General features: G+C 43.7%; 1 protein-coding gene across 1 annotated transcript in view; it reads left to right on the forward strand.

Moving 5' to 3' along the window:
- The window catches only part of LOC126293347 (probable cytochrome P450 304a1), a 41,552-nt gene extending 17,464 nt beyond the window's left edge, over positions 1-24,088 (forward strand). The window contains exons 3-9 of the mRNA XM_049986541.1: positions 1,293-1,456; positions 5,169-5,462; positions 7,779-7,896; positions 10,481-10,661; positions 12,392-12,509; positions 18,574-18,715; positions 23,598-24,088. Of these exons, the coding sequence (XP_049842498.1) occupies positions 1,293-1,456; positions 5,169-5,462; positions 7,779-7,896; positions 10,481-10,661; positions 12,392-12,509; positions 18,574-18,715; positions 23,598-23,773 (1,193 nt within the window). The 3' untranslated portion in view covers positions 23,774-24,088. The remainder of the gene's footprint in view (positions 1-1,292; positions 1,457-5,168; positions 5,463-7,778; positions 7,897-10,480; positions 10,662-12,391; positions 12,510-18,573; positions 18,716-23,597) is intronic.
- Positions 24,089-25,058: the final 970 nt, after the last annotated feature.

Consider the following 25,058-nt stretch of genomic DNA (forward strand, 5'->3'; position numbering starts at 1 on the left):
AAAGTAATAATTGTTCACTGAAGCACTTATTTCAGTAGTCCACAGTCTAGCTTATGTATTACAATATGGTCTATGTGGGCACTAATACGTACGTTTGTTCTTACCAGATCTCTCACAGAGAACAGCAAAATGGAGATATTAGGCATGGATTATCCTTTTATAATTTTCGTAATGGTGTGGGCGAAAAAAAGAACGACATAGACTCAAGACTCACATGGAAAGCATCTATGGATTTTTATTATAATCTCAGCAGAGATTACTGCCACTGTAGATTAAGAGATCCTACTCGATATTCCATCTGGAAGATAGCTATGTCAAGAAGTTCACCTGGGAAGACCTAGCACCATAGAGGAGTAGAAGGAAGAGAAATGGCCAATAGGAGTTTTGTCTTATGGGCGTTTCTAAGAGAACAAATAAAAAAGAAGTAAAAAGTGCAGTGTAGTACACGAACATATGGGCTGGATGATGAGTGCATTGTGTGGGAAGAGATGTAGGGATTGAGTGAGTAATCAGGATGAAGGAAGGAAAAGTTTGAAAGTTCTACTCAAAGTGACACAAAGTGGCTAGATGTGTCATCAGATGACGTATGGAGGGACATGTTGTCAGCACACCGCTCTCCCGTCCATCGTAGGGTTTCTTGACTTTGCAACCGGTAGTAATCGATCGAGTACCTCCACAGTAGACCTCACGAGGCAGAGTGGGCAATGCACCAGTCCTCTCACCAATGAAAAATCCCTGGCAGTACCGGGAATCGAACCCAGTCGACTGCTTGCCAGTCAGCTGCACTGACTACTTAGCTATGGAGGTGGCAACTGTTTATATGCTGTTGGACTATTGAACTGAGGAGCTAGTCTCCGATATGTTGAACAGCTGTGCATCATATGGAAAAAAAACAACGGTAAAATATAATTTGTTGTTACTTATTTGCAGTGAACCATAGATCACTACTCATTGCTGTTAATAACGGCAAGGTCATGTCTTCTGTTCAGATGCTTGGATATTAATCAAGTGTTTAGAATAAGGACCAAAATAATATTTATGTGGCTTTGCACAGTACTGTCGTTCTATGTTGTTGCGAAAGGATACTATAAAGGTAGCTTGTATTATTGTCTTGCACGTCAGCCAAATTATATTCCAGTGCAGTTCTTCATAACGGACCTAATTTATTCAAATCTCGTCAATTAAATTTTAATCGTAACTAAATAACCAACATACTTTAATTGTTTCATTTTTTGCATCGGATGCTACAAGATCTGGTGTGGATTCTGAGTGCCGGGCTCTCCACTGTGCAGGTATCAACTTCCTGGAGGGCGAGGAGGCGATGGAGCAGCGCCGCTTCATGCTGAGGTACCTGCGAGACTTCGGCTTCGGGCGGAGATCCGACAGGCTGGAAGCTGAGATCGAGTCCGAGATGAGGGAGCTGGTGGAGCTCATCCGCTGTGGCACCGGGGACAAGGTGGCTGTCCTACTTGTTCTGCCTCACTGCACTGCACACACTGTAGGGTTAAAAACGATCTGGCCCAGGGGAGAGGTACAGGGAAAACGCACATCAACTGTTATAGACTAATAGCCCAGGAGTGACTATACAACAGCTATATTCATTACTAGTTCGAATGGCCTGAGAGATGAGGATAGTAGATTGAACAAGGTAGGAGTTGGGTTGTTTGGGGGATGAGACCAAACAACGAGGTCTTCGGTCTCATCAGATTTGGGAAGGATGGGGAAGGACGTCGGCCTTGCCCTTTCAAAGGAACCATCCTGGCATTTACCTGAAGCGATGTAGGGAAGTCACGGAAAACCTAAATGAGGATGCTGGGTGTGGGATTGAACCGTCGTCTCCCTGAATGAGAGTTCAGTGTGCTAACAACTGCGCATTGGGTATTGAAGTATTAAGTGTCAAGCCGGCCGCGGTAGCCGTGCGGTTCTAGGCGCTGCAGTCCGGAATCGCGGGACTGCTACGGTCACAGGTTCGAATCCTGCCTCGGGCATGGATGTGTGTGATGGCCTTAGGTTAGTTAGGTTTAAGTAGTTCTAAGTTCTAGGGGACTGATGACCTCAGATGTTAAGTCCCATATTGCTCAGAGCCATTTGAACCATGTAAGTGTCGAAATGGTGGAAGGGAAGGTTGGGAAACAGTGGCTGTACTGTAGCATGTATTTTGGAATCAGAAGAAGACTTCGCAAGATTGAAAGAGGACACTAATTGACTGTGTTTTCAAGTTAAGGAGCAGGGGGGGTCACACTGATACCACGCTATACCAAGGTATATGAAAAGATCCTGGAGAGGTGAATCCGAACAGGGGTTAAGAGCAAATTGAGAGAGAAACCGTATGGTTTCAGATCTACGAGGCAAACTGTTAACCTCATATTTGCAGTGAAGCAGCTCCAGGAGCACCATTATGAATTTTGGGAAGACTTAATGATGGCCTTTCTCGGTATGGAAAAGGCATTAGATAGTGTCTGTGGAAGAAAGTTCTTGAAAGCACTGGAAAAGAAGAAAGCGAAAAAAGAGACACAAGCAGAGCGGAGGAGGTGTACTGTGTAGGTAAGAATTGGGTGAAAGTTGAAAATATAAGCAGAGATTTTCACTCTGCAGCGGAGTGTGCGCTGATATGAAACTTCCTGGCAGATTAAAACTGTGTGTCCGACCGAGACTCGAACTCAGGACCTTTGCCTTTCACAGGCTAGTGCTCTACCATCTGAGCTACCTAAGCAAGGTCCTGAGTTCGAGTCTCGGTCGGGCACACAGTTTTAATCAGCCAGAAAGTTTCATATCAGCGCACACTCCGCTGCAGAGTGAAAATCTCGTTCTGGAAACATATCCCAGGCTGTGGCTAACCCATGTCTCCGCAGTATCCTTTCTTTCAGGAGTGCTAGTTCTGCAAGATTCGCAGGAGAGCTTCTGTAAAGTTTGGAAGGTAGGAGACGAGATACTGGCAGAAGTAAAGCTTTGAGGACCGAGGGCGAGTCGTGCTTCGGTAGCTCAGATGGTAGAGCACTTGCCCCGAAAGGCAAAGGTCCCGAGTTCGAGTCTCGGTCGGGCACACAATCTGCCAGGAAGTTCTAAAAGGATGGGTTGATTCCATCAGAGTAGTTGTGTGAAACAGGGCAATGGATTGTCGACTCTCCTATCCGTTGTGATCTTGAATGAGATAATGACTGAGATGACAGGAAAACATGGAGAAGAAGATGTGAAACAAATGGTGTTCAGAGATGACTGGATGAGCTGCGAAAATATGGAGGAGGAGATTCAGGGATAGCAGCATGCTTGGGAGCAAACTGTGGATAATGTTGGATGAAATTTAATGTAAATAAATGGGGGATTACGGCGAGAAAGAAAGAGAGGAAAGATCGAAGGCGAACAACTGAAGAAGACGGAAAGTGTTAAGTACTTGAGAAGTGTGATAAGGAAAATGGAAGAAATGAGAGAGAGATCAGTGAACGTGGCAGACGGGAAGAAGCACTCCTGTAAAGCTATGAGAGCTTTGTTTGGAATAAATATAGAGAAGTTACTACATCCCAGTACTGACTTGTGGATCTGAAATAAGGATAATGAAGAAAAGAGATGTAAGTAGGTTACGCAGATGCGAACTGAAGTACCTCAGAAGTAGGACAGCAGTAAAAAGGAGTGATACGTTGAGGACTGAAGCAGTAAGGGAAAAAGTGAAAGAAGAGTCCTTGAATCCTTGCAGAGCAGAATAGAAACATCAAGGTTAATATGGTATAGACACTTAAGGAAAACGGAAAACAAGAAAATTCCAAAGAAGATACACAAAATGTAGATGTCAAGGAAATGACCAAGAAGAAGACAAAGGGGTATATGGCTGAAAGGTGTGATGGTGTCTATTTTGCCGTCGTTACCCAGATCTGCTGGTGGAAGAAAGCTGTGGGTGGCTTTCTGGCCTCTCTGTTCTCTTGAATGGTTGGGGGAACGTGTTTGCCAGAGTGAATCTCAGACCTTCCCACATCTGTTGAGAGAGCTTGGTGGTGACGCCATAGTTCAAACACATCACAAGATGGTGGAGGCAGAGTCGGAAATTAATCCAGCAATACCTTCAGATAGGAATTTGCTATGTTGGATTGGGGTAAAAATATGCAGGAAATATTCAGCAGATTACCAAATATTTCCACAGATATAAGCAGCACTATCAAAAAACGAAAGGTCCAACAAAAAGTGACAGAAAATTCATAACAATTACCAACTGTTTTTGCATAAATGAGCATGCTGTTAGCTTAGAAAATAAAACACAACCCACTCATCTCTACGAAGTCAACAGGGCAAGATAGTTATGTTAAAATTGTTTAGAAACAAGAACTTTGGGACAGGGAGTTGTCATGGGCCCTTTACTGGGTGTGTGAATAAAAACTGGAAACATGTAAAGGGTATCTGCTAAAACATTTAAATTCAGATATATTTGCCTTTAAAAGATTGTTAACTAGGGTTTAGTAATTGAACATATTGTTCTTGATGCATTTACAGATGTTCTACAGGGTAATATAATATCTACATCCACAGTCAGTCACAGATCTTTCTTGAGCAGACTATTAGGCAGCTGATGACAGGGCAATGTATCAAACTGTGAAGAGCTGTTGGACAGAATAGGGTAAACAGAAAGTTGCAAATAGTGCAACTGCCATTCAGTCTACAGGTGTTCTATGGTAGGGGTTGATTTCAAAGGATTGAAACGACAATAATTTACTGAGATTACTTGCTATCATACCTTAACGAAGTATATACACAAATGAGCAGCTGTGACGAGCTGAAACAGTATACTGAAGCATGATTAAAATGTAGTCACCCACATTTAGTTGGTGCCATTTGGGGCATGTTAGCGTGTGTCATGGGATGCCTAATGCTTTAACAAATTACTATGCCATCTCATTATATTTTCCACCAGGAAACACTTAAACATTCCAACTGTGAGTCCGGTAGCTATAAGGTAGTGATTTGCTTGAGACCCAGTTTCCTTTCTAAAGCAACATTCATGTCAGGTTGATACACTCGCTATAGATTAAATAATATATACCCGTAGATTTCCTTTAGACCATGGAGGATTCAGTCTCTAACCTAACACTACTATATACAGTTACACATTATGTGACGTGGAAGAGTATTGCATTTAGTACTGGGCACCGGGGGGCAGAAAGTAACTGGTGACGTTTCGACAGGCTGTGATGCAACCGTCATCATACGGAGAAGGCTGCCGGCGTGTGCTGCTGCCCGACGCACTGTTCCCTGGCTTCATCAACGGCTTCATGCCAGTGGTGGCTGGCAGCCGGCTGCCACGGTCAGCGGACGGGACGTGCCGCCATCTTGGGCTCGCAGGCCTGCAGGCAGCCAGGGCTGGGGACGCCACAGGTGGCTTCCTCACGCTGCACCCCACACTTAGCAGCATCGCCCCCAAGATGTCCGGCTACTGGGACACGGTCGAGTCTGCCGAGAAGATCCTGGGCTACTTCCGCGTGAGTACCGGCGTACCTGTTACTCTGCTCTCTCACAAGGGCATATTTATGTAGTAAAGTGAATATAGCAGAACCATACAAAGATCATGTATGAGATCACACCACTATGTTCCAATCCAGTGTGGCCATAAATGTCCCACTTTCAAGGTATGACGTAACAGTTTAATCTCTCTACATAAAAGACAGTGTCATCATTAATGATAGGAAACTTAAATTTGAGATGGTGTGATCTTGAACTGTAGGTATGGTTTAAGAAAGGATAGGTCGAAATTGCACCACTTAGTGGGTGAAGAATGGGGATGGAAGGATTTTGTGAAAATATGTCGCTATTAAAGCTAGACCTATGACAACAAGTATTTGGTTTCTTATTAATAAATAAAGAACTACATGTATCAACATTTTTGAAATTTAACTACTATAGGGATGAAACAGTTGGTGAATGTCTTTTTGAAAAGAAGTCATTATTAAAGAACTACTAAAGTATTTTTAAAGTTACATTGATGACAACTGATGTTTTACATCTCAGTTAGAAAAAAAATGTTTCAGTGGTTTCTCATATTCCACCCGAAGTGGTCTAAATAGAGGATGAAATGCTTTTTGAAATGTTTCATCAACAAGGCATTTTTGTTTGGCTTCTCAGAGATAAAAGATACATGTCTGATTGTTTTTGGAAACTCAGCCCCTAAGAGGGGTACAGCAGCACCAGACCGATTCACTGACTCATCATTGCTCAGTGTGCTTAGGATATGAACTTGAAATTTGGACAGGGTTTGGGTCTCACACAGTAGACATTGTGTAAGAAGCGGTTTCTCGCAATTCTGCTCTAAAAGGCGCGAAAATATGTCACTATTAAGCGATTTTGTTGCTAGACCAACGAAACCTTATATCTGGTTTCTTGGTCAGAAATAAAGATATGTGTTTCAGCATTTTGGAAATTTAACCTCAATTGAGATGAAATAGTTGGTGACTGCTTTTTGAAAAAAAAATCACTGTTAAACAACTATTAAAGTCGCATCCATGAAAACTTTTATTTCACATCTCAGTTAGAAATAAAAAATACTTAGTTCACTGGTGAAATGGAAGATGAAAGTTTTTATGGAAATATTTCATTATACAAGCATTTTCGAACCTAAGAAAATTTGTACTTGACTTCTCTGTCAGAAATAAAGAAAATAGGCATTTCACTGTTTTCGGATATTCAACTCCTAGGAGGATGAAATAGAAGATGAAAATTTTTAAGAAAATGTTTCGTTGTGTTACAAAATTTAAAATCAAAATCTACGAAAATTGGTATTTAATTTCTCGGTTCGATACAAAGAAATATGTATTAGGCGATTAAAGTTTCTGCAGAAATATCGCTACAAGAAACCAAATGGCATGTGTAACAAAATCCTTGGACTCCAACTACCACAATCGTTTTTCGTGAAAAGTATATGAGCTGTTGCTATTTGTGAATAACATAAAAAATCGATTAAAGTAAAACAGAAAACAAAAAAATCTCTGCAGACCATACAGTCTATGTGTGTGAAACAGTGTGATCCATACTAGTTTAGATTGTTTACAACAAATAATACATCAAACTAAAAGTGAACTAACCTAGTTTCTCTTACGTATGTTCAGCATGTGCACCCTACGTTATAGGTGGCACACATCCAGTCTAAAATCCAATTCATCCCACACTTTGGTTAATATGTCCCATGTAGTGAAACAATAGTGTGATGCAACACACTTAATAAATTTTGTTTGGAACAGTGTAAACAAAATTTCATAATTTACTTGAAATTTGGTATGACGTGAACAAATTAAATGGTAGAAAGTTACAATGTTTCTCAAGAAACATTTATCTTCAGAATTATGTTCCCAATCATATTTATATCTTTTGAAATGGAACTAATAACATAACAATCTCTGAAAACTATTATGATTGTGTATTATGACAGCTACAATTTATTTGCATGAGTTACAATCATATAGAAAAATATTGTCACAGGAGCTCAGTTTTATCGTATATTGCTTTAGAAATATGCATCAAGTGTTCTCAAACTAAAACGGTGTCAAATGCAATGCCAATAAAAGTAGTGTCGCAAAGTTCTTGTGACAAATTTGCCTTATCTCTTTTTTTGTTTCACTCTCACTGAGCGAATTACCGCCTTGTTTCGGAATAAGTGTTTACTTCCCCATCGACGGCCATTGTGATGTGACAGTCACAATGTATCATTGATATTCGATGTCCGATAATTTTAAAGGTTATGCTTGAAATATCTTCCCTTCGTCAGTCTGAGCTAGTCCAACTTATTGCTGGTTTACATTTTACAGAAAGTCATCCAAGAACACGAGAAGACATACTCTGACGATCACATGAGGGACTTCATCGACAGATACCTCAAGGAGATAAAGGAGAGACAGAAGACTGGCGAACCCAGCACTTACTCCAGTAAGTAAACTCAAACAGAGTGGTACTACTAAACTACAGCAAAGAAACGTATTGTATTTGTGGCCATTTTGGTCGGAGGAACAGCAGCCTCAAACATCCTATGGAACAAATGGCAAGTATATGTCTGCTTTACTAATGCAATGTGGCGGCAAATTTCGGTTATACAATATACAAGTAAATTTTTACCACTAGTTTTCGAAAAATCAGTCCATTTACTATTATAGCGGAAGGAAAACTCCGAAATAGTAGTTCTTGTTCAGACAGTGCGTTTCGTAGCTTTGTAGCTGACATCATTCTGACAACATGGAGAATCCTGCCAGCTACCCATCAAGAGGGAAATCGATTATCAGTATCTTCGAGGTGAATAAGACGGCTGAGGTGAATAAGCTGAGTCATTCATTCACAGTCTCGGAAAGATGGTGTCCTATTTGGTGTGAATTTTTCATATTTCTCACGTCATTGAGGAGCAGCAAGAAAATACTTAAGTTAGTTTCATTTCCAGCTTTTCAAAACACATTCGGCGACAGAATTACGCTGAAATTGCTCCAAAAGTAGCTATTTATTTTCGCCTGACTTGATAACAACTTTTTATTTTCAGAGAAGCGTCGACAGTGACGAATTTTGAGTAACAGTTACATATCTTTCGCCGCCATTTTAAAATTAGCTTATTTTGCCAGAACACAGCGCAGTTCGCTCAATTTCATCTCACTAACATGTTAATTCAGCTGTAGTTGTGACAGAATCTTGAAACAGCACCACATTAGATAAGAAAGTTACCCATGTTAACGTTATGGAAAAATGCTCTCCTTCTTGCATGCAACAGTTGATTAAAAACTCGTTTCAAAATCTTGAACCATTTAGGAGGTACAATAAATGTCATTAATATTTTCATTTTCACGGTATCGTTAGCGTGTGTGAGACAGGAAGCGACCCACTACATACAATGCTTTTTTCAAGAATGGAGGTTCATATAGATCTCCTAAATTCACAGAAAAATTCAGTATTATAGCTACATGTGCAATGTGTGACCTAAGATGCACCAAATGTAAACTCATAGTGACTCCTATTTTTGATTGCAATCTATTCTAACTTCACACTGTGTGTTACTTAAATGCAAAATATCGGAATAATTATAACCATTATAACCCCTGATACGTCTAGATACGACTCTGACAGGTGACACGTACGTAAGCATCCTATCTGATCACCTGCATCCATTGTGCATTCCAATGTACCGGGTGATCAAAAAGTAGGTATAAATTTGAAAACTTAATAAATCACGGAATAATGTGGATAGAGAGGTAATAATTGACATACATGCTTCGAATGACATGTGGTTTTATTAGAGCCGAAAAAAACTAAGTTCACAAAATATCAGACAGATGGCGCTGGACAGCAAAACTGCTACCGTGACGGGCGAGAGATACGCCAGTATGTTATAGAATCGCATCATCCCCAGCCTGGCTGATAAACACCTGCTGGAACGTACGATGTTTATGCAGGATGGCGCTCCACTCCATATTGCTAGACGCGTGAAAGATCTCTTGGGCGCGTCGTTTGGTGATGATCGTGTGCTCAGCCGCCACTTTCGTCACGCTTGGTCTCCCAGGTCCCCAGACCTCAGTCCGTGCGATTATTGGATTTGGGGTTGCCTGAAGTCGCAAGCGTGCCGCGATCGACCGACATCCCTAGGGATGCTGAAAGACAACATCCGACGCCAGTGCCTCACCATAACTCAGGACATGCTTTACAGTGCTGTTCACAGCATTACTCCTAGACTACAGACGTTATTGAGGAATGATGGTGGACATATTGAGAATTTCCAGTAAAGAACATCATCTTTGCTTTGTCTTAGTTTGATATGGTAATTATTGCTATTCTGATCAGATGAAGCGCCATCTGTCGGACATTTTTTGAACTTTTTTTGTTCTAATAAAAACCCAGGTCATTCCAAGCATATGTGTCAATTTGTACCTCTCTACCTACATTATTCCGTGATTTATTCAGTTTTCAAATTTATACTAACTTTTTGACCACCCAATTCCAGCAGGACAATGCGACACCCCACACGTCTAGAATTGCTACAGAGTGGCTCCAGGAACAATATTCTGAATTCTAAGACCCGCAGGTCACCAAACTCGACAGCAGTGTACATTATTGAGCGTATCTGGGCTGCATTGCAAAGCGCTATTCAGAAGAGTTCTCTACCCCAACGTATTCTTACGGGTTTATGGACAGCCCTGCAGGATTCATGGTGTCAGTTCCCTCCAGCACTACTTCAGACGTAAGTCGAGTGCACGCCATATCGTGTTGCGTTGCTTCTTCGTGCTCAGAGGGACACCTTCACGATATTAGACAGGTGTACCAGTTTCATTGGCTCTTCAGTTTGTAACAGCACTAGACAGTGCAATAACCCAGCACACAGGCTACCGCCTTTCTTTGTGTTGGTGACAATAGTATCTCTGATAGCTGTCAGGGTCCAGATGGACATCACCGTTTGGTGAGGACACCAAACTACAGGTAGTTATGAGTGTTGAATTGGTGCAGGTGTGTTGTTAACCATCTTCCCGTGTCGTGTTTGCAGCCGACCAGCTGGGCGTCATGATGTTCGACACGTTCCTGCCGTCGTCCATGGTGCAGTCCACAGTGCTGAGCTGGGCCCTCATGTACGTCGCCTACTTCCCCGAGGTGCAAAAGCGGGTGCAGCAGGAGCTGGACTCCGTCATCGGGCCTTCCAGGCTGCCCAACCTCAACGATCGCCCGAAGTGAGTCCCTCGCTAAACTCTTCTCTGAACAACCCACTGAGTATGGCCCAAAGTGGATCAAAGCATTCCTGTTGTCCCAACTAGTGGGGTGTTCTTGTAACCAACTCACCTGATGATGCCTTAACTCATTTGTTTTCGCATTCTTCATCAATTTGTCCAGTTTGTTTTTCTCTGTGCTGATATGTTTCCTATATAACTCGCCCATCCTACGTATATTGCTTGGAAGGTAACAGAGTCCCTTCACTTTATATACAAAGATGGTGTTTGTTCGCTTGGACATGTCCGAGAGGACACCGTCTTAACATATATGCACTACTGGCCATTAAAATTGCTACACCACGAAGATGACGTGCTACAGACGTGAACTTTAACCAAGAGGAAGGACATGCCATGATAACCAAATGATTAGCTTTTCAGAGCATTCACACAAGGACGGCGCCGGTGGTGACACCTACAACGTGCTGACAAGAGGAAAGTTTCCAACCGATTTCCCGTACACAAACAGCAGATGAGCGGCGTTGCCTGGTGAAACGTTGTTGTGATGACTCGTGTAAGGAGGAGAAATGCGTACCATCACGTTACAGACTTTGATAAAGGTCGGGTTGTAGCCTCCCGCGATTGCGGTTTATCGTATCGCGACATTGCTACTCGCGTCGGTCGAGATCCAACGACTGTTAGCAGAATATGAAATCGGTGCGTTCAGGAGGGTAATACGGAACGCCGTGCTGGATCCCAACGGCCTTGTATCACTAGCAGTCGAGATGACAGGCATCTTATCCGCATGGCTGTAACGGATCGTGCAGCCACGTCTCGATCCCTGGGTCAACAGATGGGGACGTTTGCAAGATAACAACCATCTGCAAGAACAGTTCGACGACGTTTGCAGCAGCGTGGACTATCAGCTCGGAGGCCGTGGCTGCGGTTACCCTTTGCGCTGCATCACAGACAGGAGTGCCTGCGATGGTGTACTCAACGACGAACCTGAGTGCACGAATGGCAAAACGTCATTTTTCGGACGAATCCAGGTTCTGTTTACAGCATCATGATGCTCGGATGCGACAGTTGTGAACTCACATTGGAAGTGTGTGTACGTCACCGCCATACTGGCGTATCACCAGGAGTGTTGGTATGGAGTGCCATTGGTTGCACATCTCGGACACCTCTTGTTCGCATTGACGGCACCTTGAACAGTGGAAGTTGCATTTCAGATGTGTTACGACCCGTGGGTCTACCCATCATGCGATGCATGTCGCAGGTCCTGTACGGGCCTTTCTGGGTACAGAAAATGTTCGCCTGCTGCCCTGGCCAGCACTTTCTCCAGATCTCTCACCAAATGAAAAGGTCTAGTCAGTGGTGGACGAGCAACTGGCTCGTCACAAACGCCAGTCACTACTCTTGATGAATTGTGGTATCGGAGCAGTGGAGTGTGCGCTGAAGATGTTTAACAGCTATGTTTGAACAGACATAGACACGTATATCCACTTTTAAAGATACAGGTTTGTGCTGTTCGTCGCATGTCCAGTTTCTCTCATTTCCTCCTCCTTTCTTTGGTAACAAATTATTTAAAACACATTCATTTCAGTCCTCATGACTCAAGGAACGATAAGAAATGAATCATTTCTGCGATGTGAGAAAGCTTCTGATGATTAGTTGCGGAGGTGATTTTCATGTTTCAAACACTGATACGTAACGTGTTGCTCTGTCTCTGACTATGCTACTGTCTTCCACAGCTTGCCCTACACGGAGGCGACGCTCCGCGAGACGATGAGGTTCCAGACGCTGCTGCCCATCGGAATTCCCCACATGGCGCTGGACGACGCCAAACTCCAGGGCTACAACATACCCAAGGTCAGTCCCGTCACTACTCGTGGATCTCTTGCCCAACGTAAAGTCCCGAGCGACTGGAAAAACGCGCAGGTGACGCCTGTATATAAGAAGGGTAGAAGGACGGATCCTCAAAATTGCAGACCAATATCCTTAACATCGGTTTGTTGCAGGATTCTCGAACATATTCTCTGTTCGAATATAATGAATTTCCTTGAGACAGAGAAGTTGCTGTCCATCCATCACCACGGCTTTAGAAAGCATCGCTCCTGCGAAACGCAACTCGTCCTTTTCCCACATGATGTCTTGCGAACCACGGATGAAGGTTATCAGACGGATGCCATATTCCTTCACTTCCGGAAAGCGTTTGATTCCCCCACTGCAGACTCCTAACGAAGGTACGAGTATATGGGATTGGTTCTCAAATATGTGAGTGGCTCAAAGACTTCTTAAGTAATAGAACCCAGTACGTTGCCCTCGATGGTGAGTGCCATTGGAGGTGAGGGTATCATCTGGAGTGCTCCAGCGAAGTGAGGTAGATCTGCTGTTGTTTTCTATCTACATAAATGATCTGGATAGGGTGGATAGCAATGTGCGGCTGTTTGCTGATGGTGCTGTGGTGTATGGAAAGGTGACGTCGTTGAGTGACTGTAGGAGGATACAAGATGACTTGGACAGCATTTGTGATTGGTGTAAACAATGGCAGCTAACTCTAAATATAGGTAAATGTAAATTAATGCAGATCAATAGGAAAAAGAATTCTGTATTGTTTGAATACTCCATTAGTAGTGTAGCGCTTGACACAGTCACGTCGATTAAATATTTGGGCGTAACACTGCAGAGCGATATGAAGTGGCACAAGTATGTACTAGCAGTTGTGGGGAAGGCAGATGGTTGTCTTCGGTTCATTGGTAGAATTTTGGGAAGATGTGGTTCATCTGTAAAGGAGACCGCTTATAAAACACTAATACGACATATTCTTGAGTACTGCTAGAGCTTCAGGAAATAGGGTGGGAGTTCCTGGAGGAAAGGAGGCGTTCTTTTCGTGAATCGCTACTGAGGGAATTTAGAGAACCAGCATTTGAGGTTGACTGCAGTAGAATTTTACTGTCGCCAGCTTATATTTCGCGGAAAGACCACAAAGATAAGAAAAGAGAGATTAGGGCTTGTACAGAGGCATATGGGCAGTCATTTTTCCCTCGTTCTGTTTGGGAGTGTAACAGGGAGAGAAGATGATAGTTGTGGTACGAGGTACCCTCCACCACGCACCATATGGATGGCGGAGTATGTATGTAGATGTAGATCAGTGGATTGGTGTACAGTGGTAGAAAGGAAGCAGCTACAGCTGCTGAGAGGTTGTAAACTAGGACTAATGCCTCGCTCCAAAATGTGCCACCAAGTGGACACAAAACTAGCTGATACCATGGAGAGGTGAAACAGGTGTATAGAAGTGGACACAGAACAAATTTTAAGTGATTGACAAAATGGTGAAGTACTTAACAGCAATCAAAGACGCGCTGAAATGATTTGACGGTCTATACCAGTCTGTTCAAGTTTGTGTGTCTCCTCAAGGGCAAATGCACAGCCTCTAGCATAAGGCAGGCATGAATAGGATTCGGCGGGTGGGGGGTGGGGGGGGGGGGGAGGGCATCTGGCAGCCTGGCGATAGCGTAATCCGCTGCCTGAGCTGAGGGCGCCAGGAGTGGCCAAGCAGGTAGGGTGTATGCACAGCGCATGCAAACTGGCTGCCTTGGGGGGTTGCTTACACCGGCCACCAGAGTCAGCGGGAGAGCTGAAGTGCGGTCAAGTGCACACACTCATGGGTGCAGCCTCGCAACAGACTGCTGTGCAAGAACAGCACCACCTAACAGCGGGATATGATGTTAAAAACCTCGAGAAACACAATATGCAACTTCAGAATTTTAACAACAATCTAACAAACGTATACAGGGAATGTTATGACAGTTTCGTTGTGACCAAGAGAAGTCTAGTGTTTCATCACTGCACCACAGTGGTTTCCAACTCGAGAAGGAAGTTCATGTAACTCAAAGTGCCAATTGGAGAGTAGAGGAGCCTGATTCCATCTAATGTAATCCGTATGCCACATTGGGCCTCGAACCGAGACCTCGCCTATTTGGATAGTTGTCCTACCGACCTACCAGGGGCGCTTGAAAAGTCCGTGCAAAGTCCGAGAGATGGCACCACCGGAGCGTATCGAGGTCATGTTTAGTTACTAACAACTTTGGAAAGAACGTACACCAAGTTTCGGCCATATTGGTCTATTTGTTTGCGTTTGGCATTCGTGTGAATCAAGGAAGTCGAGTGATTGTCGAAAAATGGACGAAGAAGAATTTCGTGTGGTGACTAAACATTACTTTATGAGAGGTAAAACGCATCAGGACACTAAAGAGAAGCTTGATAAACGTCACGGTGACTCTGCACGTTCGATTAGAACAGTTTATAAGTGGCCATATGGGCAGAAGTGATGTGGAGGTTACGACTCCAGAAACCATTGATAAAATCCATGATATGGTGATGGATGGGAGAAGAGTTGAGATGCGTGAGATTGCTAGTGCTGTGGGCATCTCGAATGAACGGGTACATAATATTTTGCATGAACAAAACTTCCTGGCAGATTAAAACAGTGTGCCGGACCGAGACTCGAACTCGGGACCTTTGCCTTTCGCGGGCAAGTGCTCTAACAGGAGAGCTTCTGCAAAGTTTGGAAGGTAGGAGACGAGGTACTGGCAGAAGTAGAGCTGTGAGGAGGGGGCGTGAGTCGTGCTTGCGTAGCTCCGTTGATAGAGCACTTGCCCGCGAAAGGCAAAGATCCCGAGTTCGAGTCTCGGTCCGGCACACAGTTTTAATCTGCTAGAAAGTTTCATATGAGTGCACACTCCGCTGCAGAGTGAAAATCTAATTCTGGATTTTGCATAAACATTTGGACATCAGAAAGCTATCCGCAACATGGGTTCCACGAATGCTCATGCTTGACCAAAAACGGAGTCGTGTGAAGTGTTGCAATGATGGTTTGCAGCTGTTCAGGAAGAATCCGCAGGGCTTTAAGCGTCGTTTCGTCACTGTGGATGAAACATGGATACATTACTATACTCTCGAGGCCAAACAACAATCTAAACAATGGGTAACCAAGGGAGAATCTGCACCACAAAAGGCGAAGACCATTCCTTCGGCCAGGAAGGTTATGGTGACTGTCTTTTGGGATTCGACTATCTGGAAAAGTGTAAAACTATTACAGGTGCATATTATTCATCGTTATTGGACCGCTTGGAAACCGAACTGCAAGAAAAACGCCAGCAATTGGACCGCAAAAAAGTCCTTTTTCATCACGACAATGCACCAGCACACATCTCAGCAGTTATGGTCGCAAAATTAATGGAAATAGAATTCCAACTCGTTTCACATCCCCCCTACTCTCCAGACTTGGCTCGCCGGACTACTATTTGTTCCTCAATCTGAAGAAATGACTGCCGGGACAAAGATTTTATTCCAACGAGGAGGTGATTGCAGCAACTAATAGCTATTTTGCAGACTTGGACAATTCCTATTATTCGGAAGGAATCAACAAATTAGAACAGCGTTGGACGAAGTGTGTAAGTCTAAAAGGAGAGTAAGCCGAAATATAAAAAATGTTTACCCCAAACACGTAAGTAGTTTTTATTTTTGCACGGTCTTTTCAAACGCCCCTCGTAGCAGACAGGCTGTGACTCACGACCCCCTCTCGGATTCACTTCCACCAACACCTGCCTTACTCTCTGAAGTCTCCTATGTACCTTGTAGGATTAGCAGTACAGAGGAAATTACTTACGCACAACACATGGAAATGTCTCCAGAACGAATCTCACACACTACATTTCACTCTTTTTTTAAGGTTTGCGGGGTAGGAGGAGACATACTGACGGAAGTTAACATGTAAGTACGGGTCGTGAGTCATACTCGGATAGCTCAGTAGGTAAGAGCAGATGGAAGGTCCTGCCTCCAAGCTTGTGTCCAGCACAGAACAGACGGAAGTTAACATGTAAGTACGGGTCGTGAGTCATACTCGGATAGCTCAGTAGGTAAGAGCAGATGGAAGGTCCTGCCTCCAAGCTTGTGTCCAGCACAGAACAGCCTGCGGGGACGATTCAAAACAGCACACTTCATTACCTTACGAAATGTTATTTCTATTATTGGATTTTCGCTCTGAGTCAAGCCGCTTTTAAGGAAAAAGATCACGCAGTCGATATTTGAGAAAGATGGGGAACACCGAAGAAATCCAAGATGGTGTGCCGAAATCCAGACGGAAAAAGTCGAAGCATACACTCTCCCTCATCCGTGGCAAAAAAATGTGAATACATAACAAAACATCCAAAGCTTCGTAACCTGTCCCAGTACTAACACTTCTTTATCATCTGCAAGTAAAATGTAAATGTCAGAAATCCGAAGTTACAGTGTATTTTTATCCCATCTTAAGAACCTCCTGAACCAGGCATACTCATCGAGTTCGTTTTCAGTGTGGAAAGTAGTAAGATGGTTCATATACATTAATTTATCGTAAAAGTATGTTAACTATCCCAAACATATTAGTTTCAAAATTATGCAGATGAATCGCGAATCTTTTAGATGAGAGACTGACGTTCGAAAATGAATATTGAAATATTTCATTGACACAAATTGCTTGTGTACCACGTCAACAACTTAAGCTCAAAGCAGTTTTTCAAAGCCTTTGCTGCATGAAAACATTAATTACCACATTACTATCGATCAAATCAATTCCGAAAATTCTGAATGTATCAGGAATGAAATACATGGACTGAAAATTTATTTGCAACTTGTACACAAACCAAACTGTAGCTATAAGATTCGAAGGGCACGAGAAGGAAGTAGTAGTTGAGAAGTAAGTGAGATAGAGTTGTGGGCTATCCACAGTGTTATTCAGTCTGTACACTCAAATGGACAGTTAAGGAAACCATGGTGAAATTTGGAGAAGAGATTAAAGTTCAGAGAGAAGAAATAAAAAAATTGAGGTTTGCCAGTGACATTGTAATTCTATCAGAGACAGCAAAGTTTATTGGAATGGATAATGTCATGAGAAGACGTTATAAGATGAACAACTAAACGTGAAACAAAGGTAGTCAAATTAAATCAAGTGATGTGGAGGGAATTAAATTAGTAAAAGAGAGTTTCAGAGTAGTTGATGGGTTTTGCTATTTGGGCAGCAAAATTACTAATGAAGGCTCATGTAGAGAGTATATAAAATGCATGTTGATAATACCAAGAAAATCATATCTGTAAAAGAGGAATTTATTAATATATGATATCATTCTAAATGTTAAGAAGTATTTGCTGCAGGGTAGCCTTGCACAGAAGTGAACTGTGGTAGATAAGCAGTTAAGACAAGAAGAGAATAGAAGCTTTCTGTAGTGTGATGCCACAGAATAGTGCTGAAGATTAGGTGGGTAGATCGAGTAAATAATGAGGAGTTACAGAACAGAATCGGAGATAAAAGAAATTTTTGAAGCAACCTGGCTAAAAGAAGGCATCGGTTGACAGAACATATAGTCAGGCAGCGGAGATTAGTCAGTATAGTAATGCAGTGAAAGGTGTGTGTGTGTGTGTGTGTGTGTGTGGTGTGTGTGTGTGTGTGTGTGTTTGTGTGTGTGTGTGTGTGTGTGTGTGGGTGGGTGGGTGGGTGGGTGGGTGGGTTTGTGTGTGGAGGGAGGGGTTACATTTGGAGAGGGAGGCGTGAACACTGTATGCAGATTCAAATGGATGTAGGTCACAATAGGTATGCAGAGATGAAGAGAATTGCACAGCATAGATAAGCATGCAGAGCTGCGTTAAACCAGTCTTAGACGGAAAACCAGAACATCAACACCAATTGCGAGGAAACTAACTGCGCCATGTAATCGTCAGGTGTTACTAGTTTAACGAAGAAACGCTGGCACGAAAAGCGTGGCAAAACAGCGGTAAGAACTTTTATTTCATAACAAAAAGTTTTTTCTTCAAATAGCCAACTCTCTCAATGTCGCTATTTTTATCTGTTAACCTAGTGTAATGTGATAAATGACACAGTGGTTTTGTGTTACAGGGAACTGTGGTGGTGACTAACCTGTGGAGTATGCACATGGACAAAGACGTGTGGGGAGACCCAGATAGGTTCAGGCCAGACAGGTTCATCGGCCCAGATGGGAAGATCACCACCAAGGACTACACTCTGCCATTTAGCACTGGTACGTACTTCTTCTTCCAGTATTTCCAGTTTTGCAGCTACGATATCATATAAACAGGCTAATTCGAACATTCAGCAATCATTGATATACGTATAAGCAAATAATATATATATTATCTGAAGAAAACTTCCTATACTTTCTAAACATATGACATTTAGCTGGTCTGAGGCGCTGTAGTCACGGACTGTGCGGCTGGTCCCGGCGTAGGTTCGATTCCTCCCTCGGGCTTGGGTGTGTGTGTTTGTCCTTAGGATAATTTAGGTTAAGTAGTGTGTAAGCTTAGAGACTCATCACCTCAGCAGTTACGTCCCATAAGATTTCACACACATTTTTTGACATTTAGCTCCAAAACTGTCAAATGACTGTCATAATAAAATTAATTACTACCTTACTTCAATAATTATAGAATGACAGTCAAAATACAGTTACAAACGATGTTTTATACACTCCTGGAAATTGAAATAAGAACACCGTGAATTCATTGTCCCAGGAAGGGGAAACTTTATTGACACATTCCTGGGGTCAGATACATCACATGATCACACTGACAGAACCACAGGCACATAGACACAGGCAACAGAGCATGCACAATGTCGGCACTAGTACAGTGTATATCCACCTTTCGCAGCAATGCAGGCTGCTATTCTCCCATGGAGACGATCGTAGAGATGCTGGATGTAGTCCTGTGGAACGGCTTGCCATGCCATTTCCACCTGGCGCCTCAGTTGGACCAGCGTACGTGCTGGACGTGCAGACCGCCTGAGACGACGCTTCATCCAGTCCCAAACATGCTCAATGGGGGACAGATCCGGAGATCTTGCTGGCCAGGGTAGTTGACTTACACCTTCTAGAGCACGTTGGGTGGCACGGGATACATGCGGACGTGCATTGTCCTGTTGGAACAGCAAGTTCCCTTGCCGGTCTAGGAATGGTAGAACGATGGGTTCGATGACGGTTTGGATGTACTGTGCACTATTCAGTGTCCCCTCGACGATCACCAGAGGTGTACGGCCAGTGTAGGAGATCGCTCCCCACACCATGATGCCGGGTGTTGGCCCTGTGTGCCTCGGTCGTATGCAGTCCTGATTGTGGCGCTCACCTGCACGGCGCCAAACACGCATACGACCATCATTGGCACCAAGGCAGAAGCGACTCTCATCGCTGAAGACGACACGTCTCCATTCGTCCCTCCATTCACGCCTGTCGCGACACCACTGGAGGCGGGCTGCGCGATGTTGGGGCGTGAGCGGAAGACGGCCTAACGGTGTGCGGGACCGTAGCCCAGCTTCATGGAGACGGTTGCGAATGGTCCTCGACGATACCCCAGGAGCAACAGTGTCCCTAATTTGCTGGGAAGTGGCGGTGCGGTCCCCTACGGTACTGCGTAGGATCCTATGGTCTTGGCGTGCATCCGTGCGTCGCTACGGTCCGGTCCCAGGTCGACGGGCACGTGCACCTTCCGCCGACCACTGGCGACAACATCGATGTACTGTGGAGACCTCACGCCCCACGTGTTGAGCAGTTCGGCGGTACGTCCACCCGGCCTCCCGCATGCCCACTATACGCCCTCGCTCAAAGTCCGTCAACTGCACATACGGTTCACGTGCACGCTGTCGCGGCATGCTACCAGTGTTAAAGACTGCGATGGAGCTCCGTATGCCACGCCAAACTGGCTGACACTGACGGCGGCGGTGCACAAATGCTGCGCAGCTAGCGCCATTCGACGGCCAACACCGCGGTTCCTGGTGTGTCTGCTGTGCCGTGCGTGTGATCATTGCTTGTACAGCCCTCTCGCAGTGTCCGGAGCAAGTATGGTGGGTCTGACACACCGGTGTCAATGTGTTCTTTTTTCCATTTCCAGGAGTGTATATTGGTCAATCCAACTACACAGTATGTAAGTAGCTATCCATGCTCAATGTCGTACCATAACATAAATATGTATAATGAAAACAACGTCACCTACATAGTACAGCGGGTCACTCGATAATCGGAGCCCGCGCGGAGTGGCCGCGCGGTTAGAGGCGTCATGAAACGGATTGCGCTGCCGATCCGGCCGGAGGTTCGAGTCCTCCCTCGGGCATGTGTGTGTGTGTGTGTGTGTGTGTGTGTGTGTGTGTGTTTAAGTTAGTTTCAGTACTGTGTTAAGTCTAGGCAGCGATGACCTGAGCAGTTTGTTCCGTTAGGAATTCACCCACACATTTGAACATTTTTGATAATGTCAGTTCAGCCGAGACAGATCTGTAGTGGAAATGAAATGAGCGTTGGGCGTCATTGGCCGGGAGGCCCCTTGTGGGGCAGGTCCGGCCGCCTTGGTGCAGCTCTTATTACATTCGACGCCACATTGGGCGACCTGCGCACCGGATGGGGGTGAAATGACGATGAAAACACAACACCCAGTCCCTGAGCGTAGAAATTCTCCTCCCTAGCCGGGAAACGAACCCAGGCCCGTAGGACGGCAATCCGTCACGCTGACCATTCAGCTATCGGGGCGGACGGATCTGTAGTGAAAGATAGAGAAATAAAAATTAATGTCACACAGCAGCGAATCTCGACATCCCCCGTAAATATGTCACTTGCTGACTAATACTACGATGCAGGCCCTGTGGAACGCAGAAAAAATTATTCTGAGTGAGGCCCAATCATCAAATGGACTCCACTTGAAGTCACCACATTAGGTGTACAATGTTCGATGATCCGTTTCTTGCGTACTGAAGGTGAAAAACTGGCTAAAGTCTTTTCTCGAATGGTTTTACGGTATGGTGAAAGTCGTATGAACAGCGGAAATTTTTATAAGCGTGTAGAGCAGGTCAAAAACGGGCGAATCTCAGTTACTGACAGCCAGCTGAAATTTCAGTCTCTTCGCTTGAAACCTGCAATGACGACATCATTCGTGAAGACATATAGCAAACACAGTTGCAGTATCTGTTGGCACAGTTTATATCGCAAAACTGTAAGAAGCTCAAGTACAGCAAAACAAGTGCAAAGTGGGTCCCGATAGGGTTAACGTAACAACACAAGGAAATCGCCCACACAACCTGTAAGTACAGTTCAAAACATTACTACTTAATAGGAAATACCAACCACCAGGACTGTTTATAACTTACAGGTACAGTGACCAAAATGTAAATTAAATAGCAAACATATGTACATATTCCAGGCCACTGAAGATGCCTTGCTGAAAATAAAGGCGAAACGCGTATGGCACTAAAATTGTGTTTTATTCAGTTGCTGTCAGATGGTCCATAAAGTAAAAAATTATCATTATACCGTAATATTACACGCAACTGAGGAAGACAGCAAACAAGACTCAAAGTGTGTACACACTTGGAAGAACCATATGAAAGGGAAGAGGATTCTTCTCTAAACAGTTTTCATCTGTATGGTCGACACAAGGAGGCATAACTTTGAGAAAAGGTTCTGCAACGACGAGGAGGTAAAGGCATTTGTGGCAAAGTTGTTCAAACTACAATAGAGGGTCTCCTTTGCATCAGGTAGTACGAAAAAAATAGTTCATCGTTGCGACAAACGTAATAATATTGGTGGGGATTATGTTTCATAAAAATACACACACTTTTTCTTCATTAATTTTCCTCTAATTGTTGAATGTCCCTCGTACTAAGTTTTCCCTCTCTTTATATGCAGGTTTATCTTTCTGGCAGCTCTCTCGAGAATTCTGAAGTGTATTTCCATCGATCTCGATTTTTTTGCAATTATATCAACATCAACTGCAATTTTTCTTTTTAAAATTCAGTTTTGATCACACCACGTATGTTACAAGAACATAGGCGACCGGTTTCGGTCATATGACACGACCATCATCAGACCTGTAATGACCATCATCAGACCTGTAATTTAATTGACAAAGTAATAGGTTTCTATTACTTTCTAAATTAAATTACAGGTCGGATGATGGTCACGTCGTATGACCGAAACCGGTCCTCTATGTTCTTGTAACATACTTGGTGTGATCGAGACTGAATTTGAAAAAGAAAAATTTTAAAAATTTTGATCACTGTTCCAAAAATGTTTATTAAAATTGATCAACTGCAATGCCTACCCCTGAACTCATTTCCCGAGAACAGTCTCCCTATCACTGATGTCTGTTTATGACGTCTTCCAAGGTTTGTGTTTAACAGAAGACAGGATAATGAACTTGTCTTACTCCATTCTTTGTCGTCACAGCACTTGGCAACATATACTGTATCTTAATTTGAGACTGGGTGTTCTCCATAGTAGCTTGCACTGAGCGGTCTTTACTAACAGTATCAGTAAAGTAATCGAAACTTTAAAGTGAGATCTCTTTACACAAATTCGGTAAGCAAACATCTGCTAGGAACGAGACATTTATGCCGTAGTTTTCCATATCGCCCGCCCCGATAGCTGAGTGTAAGCCAGCACGGTAGCTCAGCGTATTCGGTCAGAGAGCTGGTTGGTCTCTGTAATAAAAAACTGAGTGGAAGGATCAGCAATGTAACTTTAACGGATGTCTGACGTCCGCAACGACCAAATACAACAACAACAAAAAAGTGGTCAGCGCAGAGGTCTGTCACGCGAAGGGGCCCGGGTTTGATTCCCGGCTGGATCCGAGATTTACTTTGCTCAGGGACTAGGTGTTGTGGTGTCCCCATTATCATTTCTTCATCATCAGTGGAAGGCGAAGGGGAAACCACAACTGGAATCACTTCCCTAGACGCTGATGCAGTGGACCTCTCTGACGTGCCATCCCCCATGACAACACCTGCCGTAAGGCGGAACACAGAGATTTTTTTTCATATTAATGTGTTATCTTCTCTTCTTGTCTCATTTGTGTCCGATGTGTGCCAACAACTTTTCTGGGAGATCTAGAGGAAGTCACTGCTCTGATTTGGCTTTGTGTTGGCAGGCAAGCGAGTGTGTCCCGGGGAGACGTTCGCGCGGCAGAACATGTTCCTGATGCTGGCGACGATCCTGCAGAACTTCTTCATCCGGTCGGACGGGGTTCCGCCCCCCTGCATCAGCAACATCCCGGGGGTGGTCGAGACGCCGCCCGCTCTGTGGGTGGAGTTCCAATCACGATAGCTGCTCCCTGCACCCTGAACCTTGCACCCCACTCCACACTAACAAACAACACCGCCTGTCTCACAACACAGGCAGAAAGCGCATACGTGCTAAAAAATAGTCACCTTGCAAGTAACCAAATCCATGACGTCAAATATGGGAATAATACCGTTACTGCTAGCAACATCTTCCAGTTCTATACTGCTTCTCAATATGTGAGAGGCATGATTTTTTTAAGTATGTATCTTTTTTATATAAAAAAACACATATGTATTTTCAAACATTCTATGGTTACATCAAAGCTTGTACTGTAATGTACTTTTCAATAAAAAATTTTCAGCAGTATTAAGGCATTTACGACTAGAAACGAAAGGCACCTGAAATTCTTTCGTACAGATATCTGCGAGCGTGTTTCTCAACCACCACTGATGGACCATTATGAGGTCATCGTCATTTTCTTGACATAGAACGAACACACCTTGAAGCTGCAGAAAACCCACTAGACACGGACGAAATGCACCGTTGACCTTCTGCGTCAACTTCCTGCACCAAATACTGGTGATGGCATATGGTTGCCCACTTCACACTTCGTCACAAACATTAGCATTGCCATCTCCAAACTCCCTTCATACCACTACACCGGCCACACAATTTTCCCCGCAAAACTTCTCTACTCTGCCTGTGTCAATCTGCACTGTAACGTCGTTCGCAGACAGAAGACGAATCACTGCACGTATTTCGCACTTAGAATGATTTTCAACTACCTGAGGGATTTGAAACAAGAGCAGACGAACGTTAAACCGGGCGAATACTTCCGTTGTTGGGTCTGTTGTTAACCAAAATATGCCAGTACTCAATGCGCATATGCAGATCTCTGACTGCAGTGCTCATTATTAAAAGCGACACCTACTTGAAAAGGTCGTCTCGCAGCTACTAAGATGGTCAACCATGTTGTTACCGCTGCCTGTGTACCTGCATCATTTGGACTGTTGTTCGTTGTCTTCTTTGTACCGACTTGGTAAATATTTTATACGAACTATGTATATACATACCTTTATATACAACCGTCAGTCACGAAAAGGTCAAAACCCTTTTATTTTAACAAAGGTATGTTAGATTGTTAGAAATATTTCTTTCCATTAGTATACTGCAATCAGAAATATATATAACAATATGAGAACATTAATTCCGCTTATTGGTTCTTTTTATATTGTTGTGCACCTTTGCTAGCATTGCAGTAAAGCTCGGTTTGGATCATCAACGACGAGCTAGCCAGCTCTGATATATTCCTGCTAAAAATTCATGT

This window comes from Schistocerca gregaria, chromosome 10 (assembly GCF_023897955.1).
Source record: "Schistocerca gregaria isolate iqSchGreg1 chromosome 10, iqSchGreg1.2, whole genome shotgun sequence".
NCBI lineage: Eukaryota > Metazoa > Arthropoda > Insecta > Orthoptera > Acrididae > Schistocerca > Schistocerca gregaria.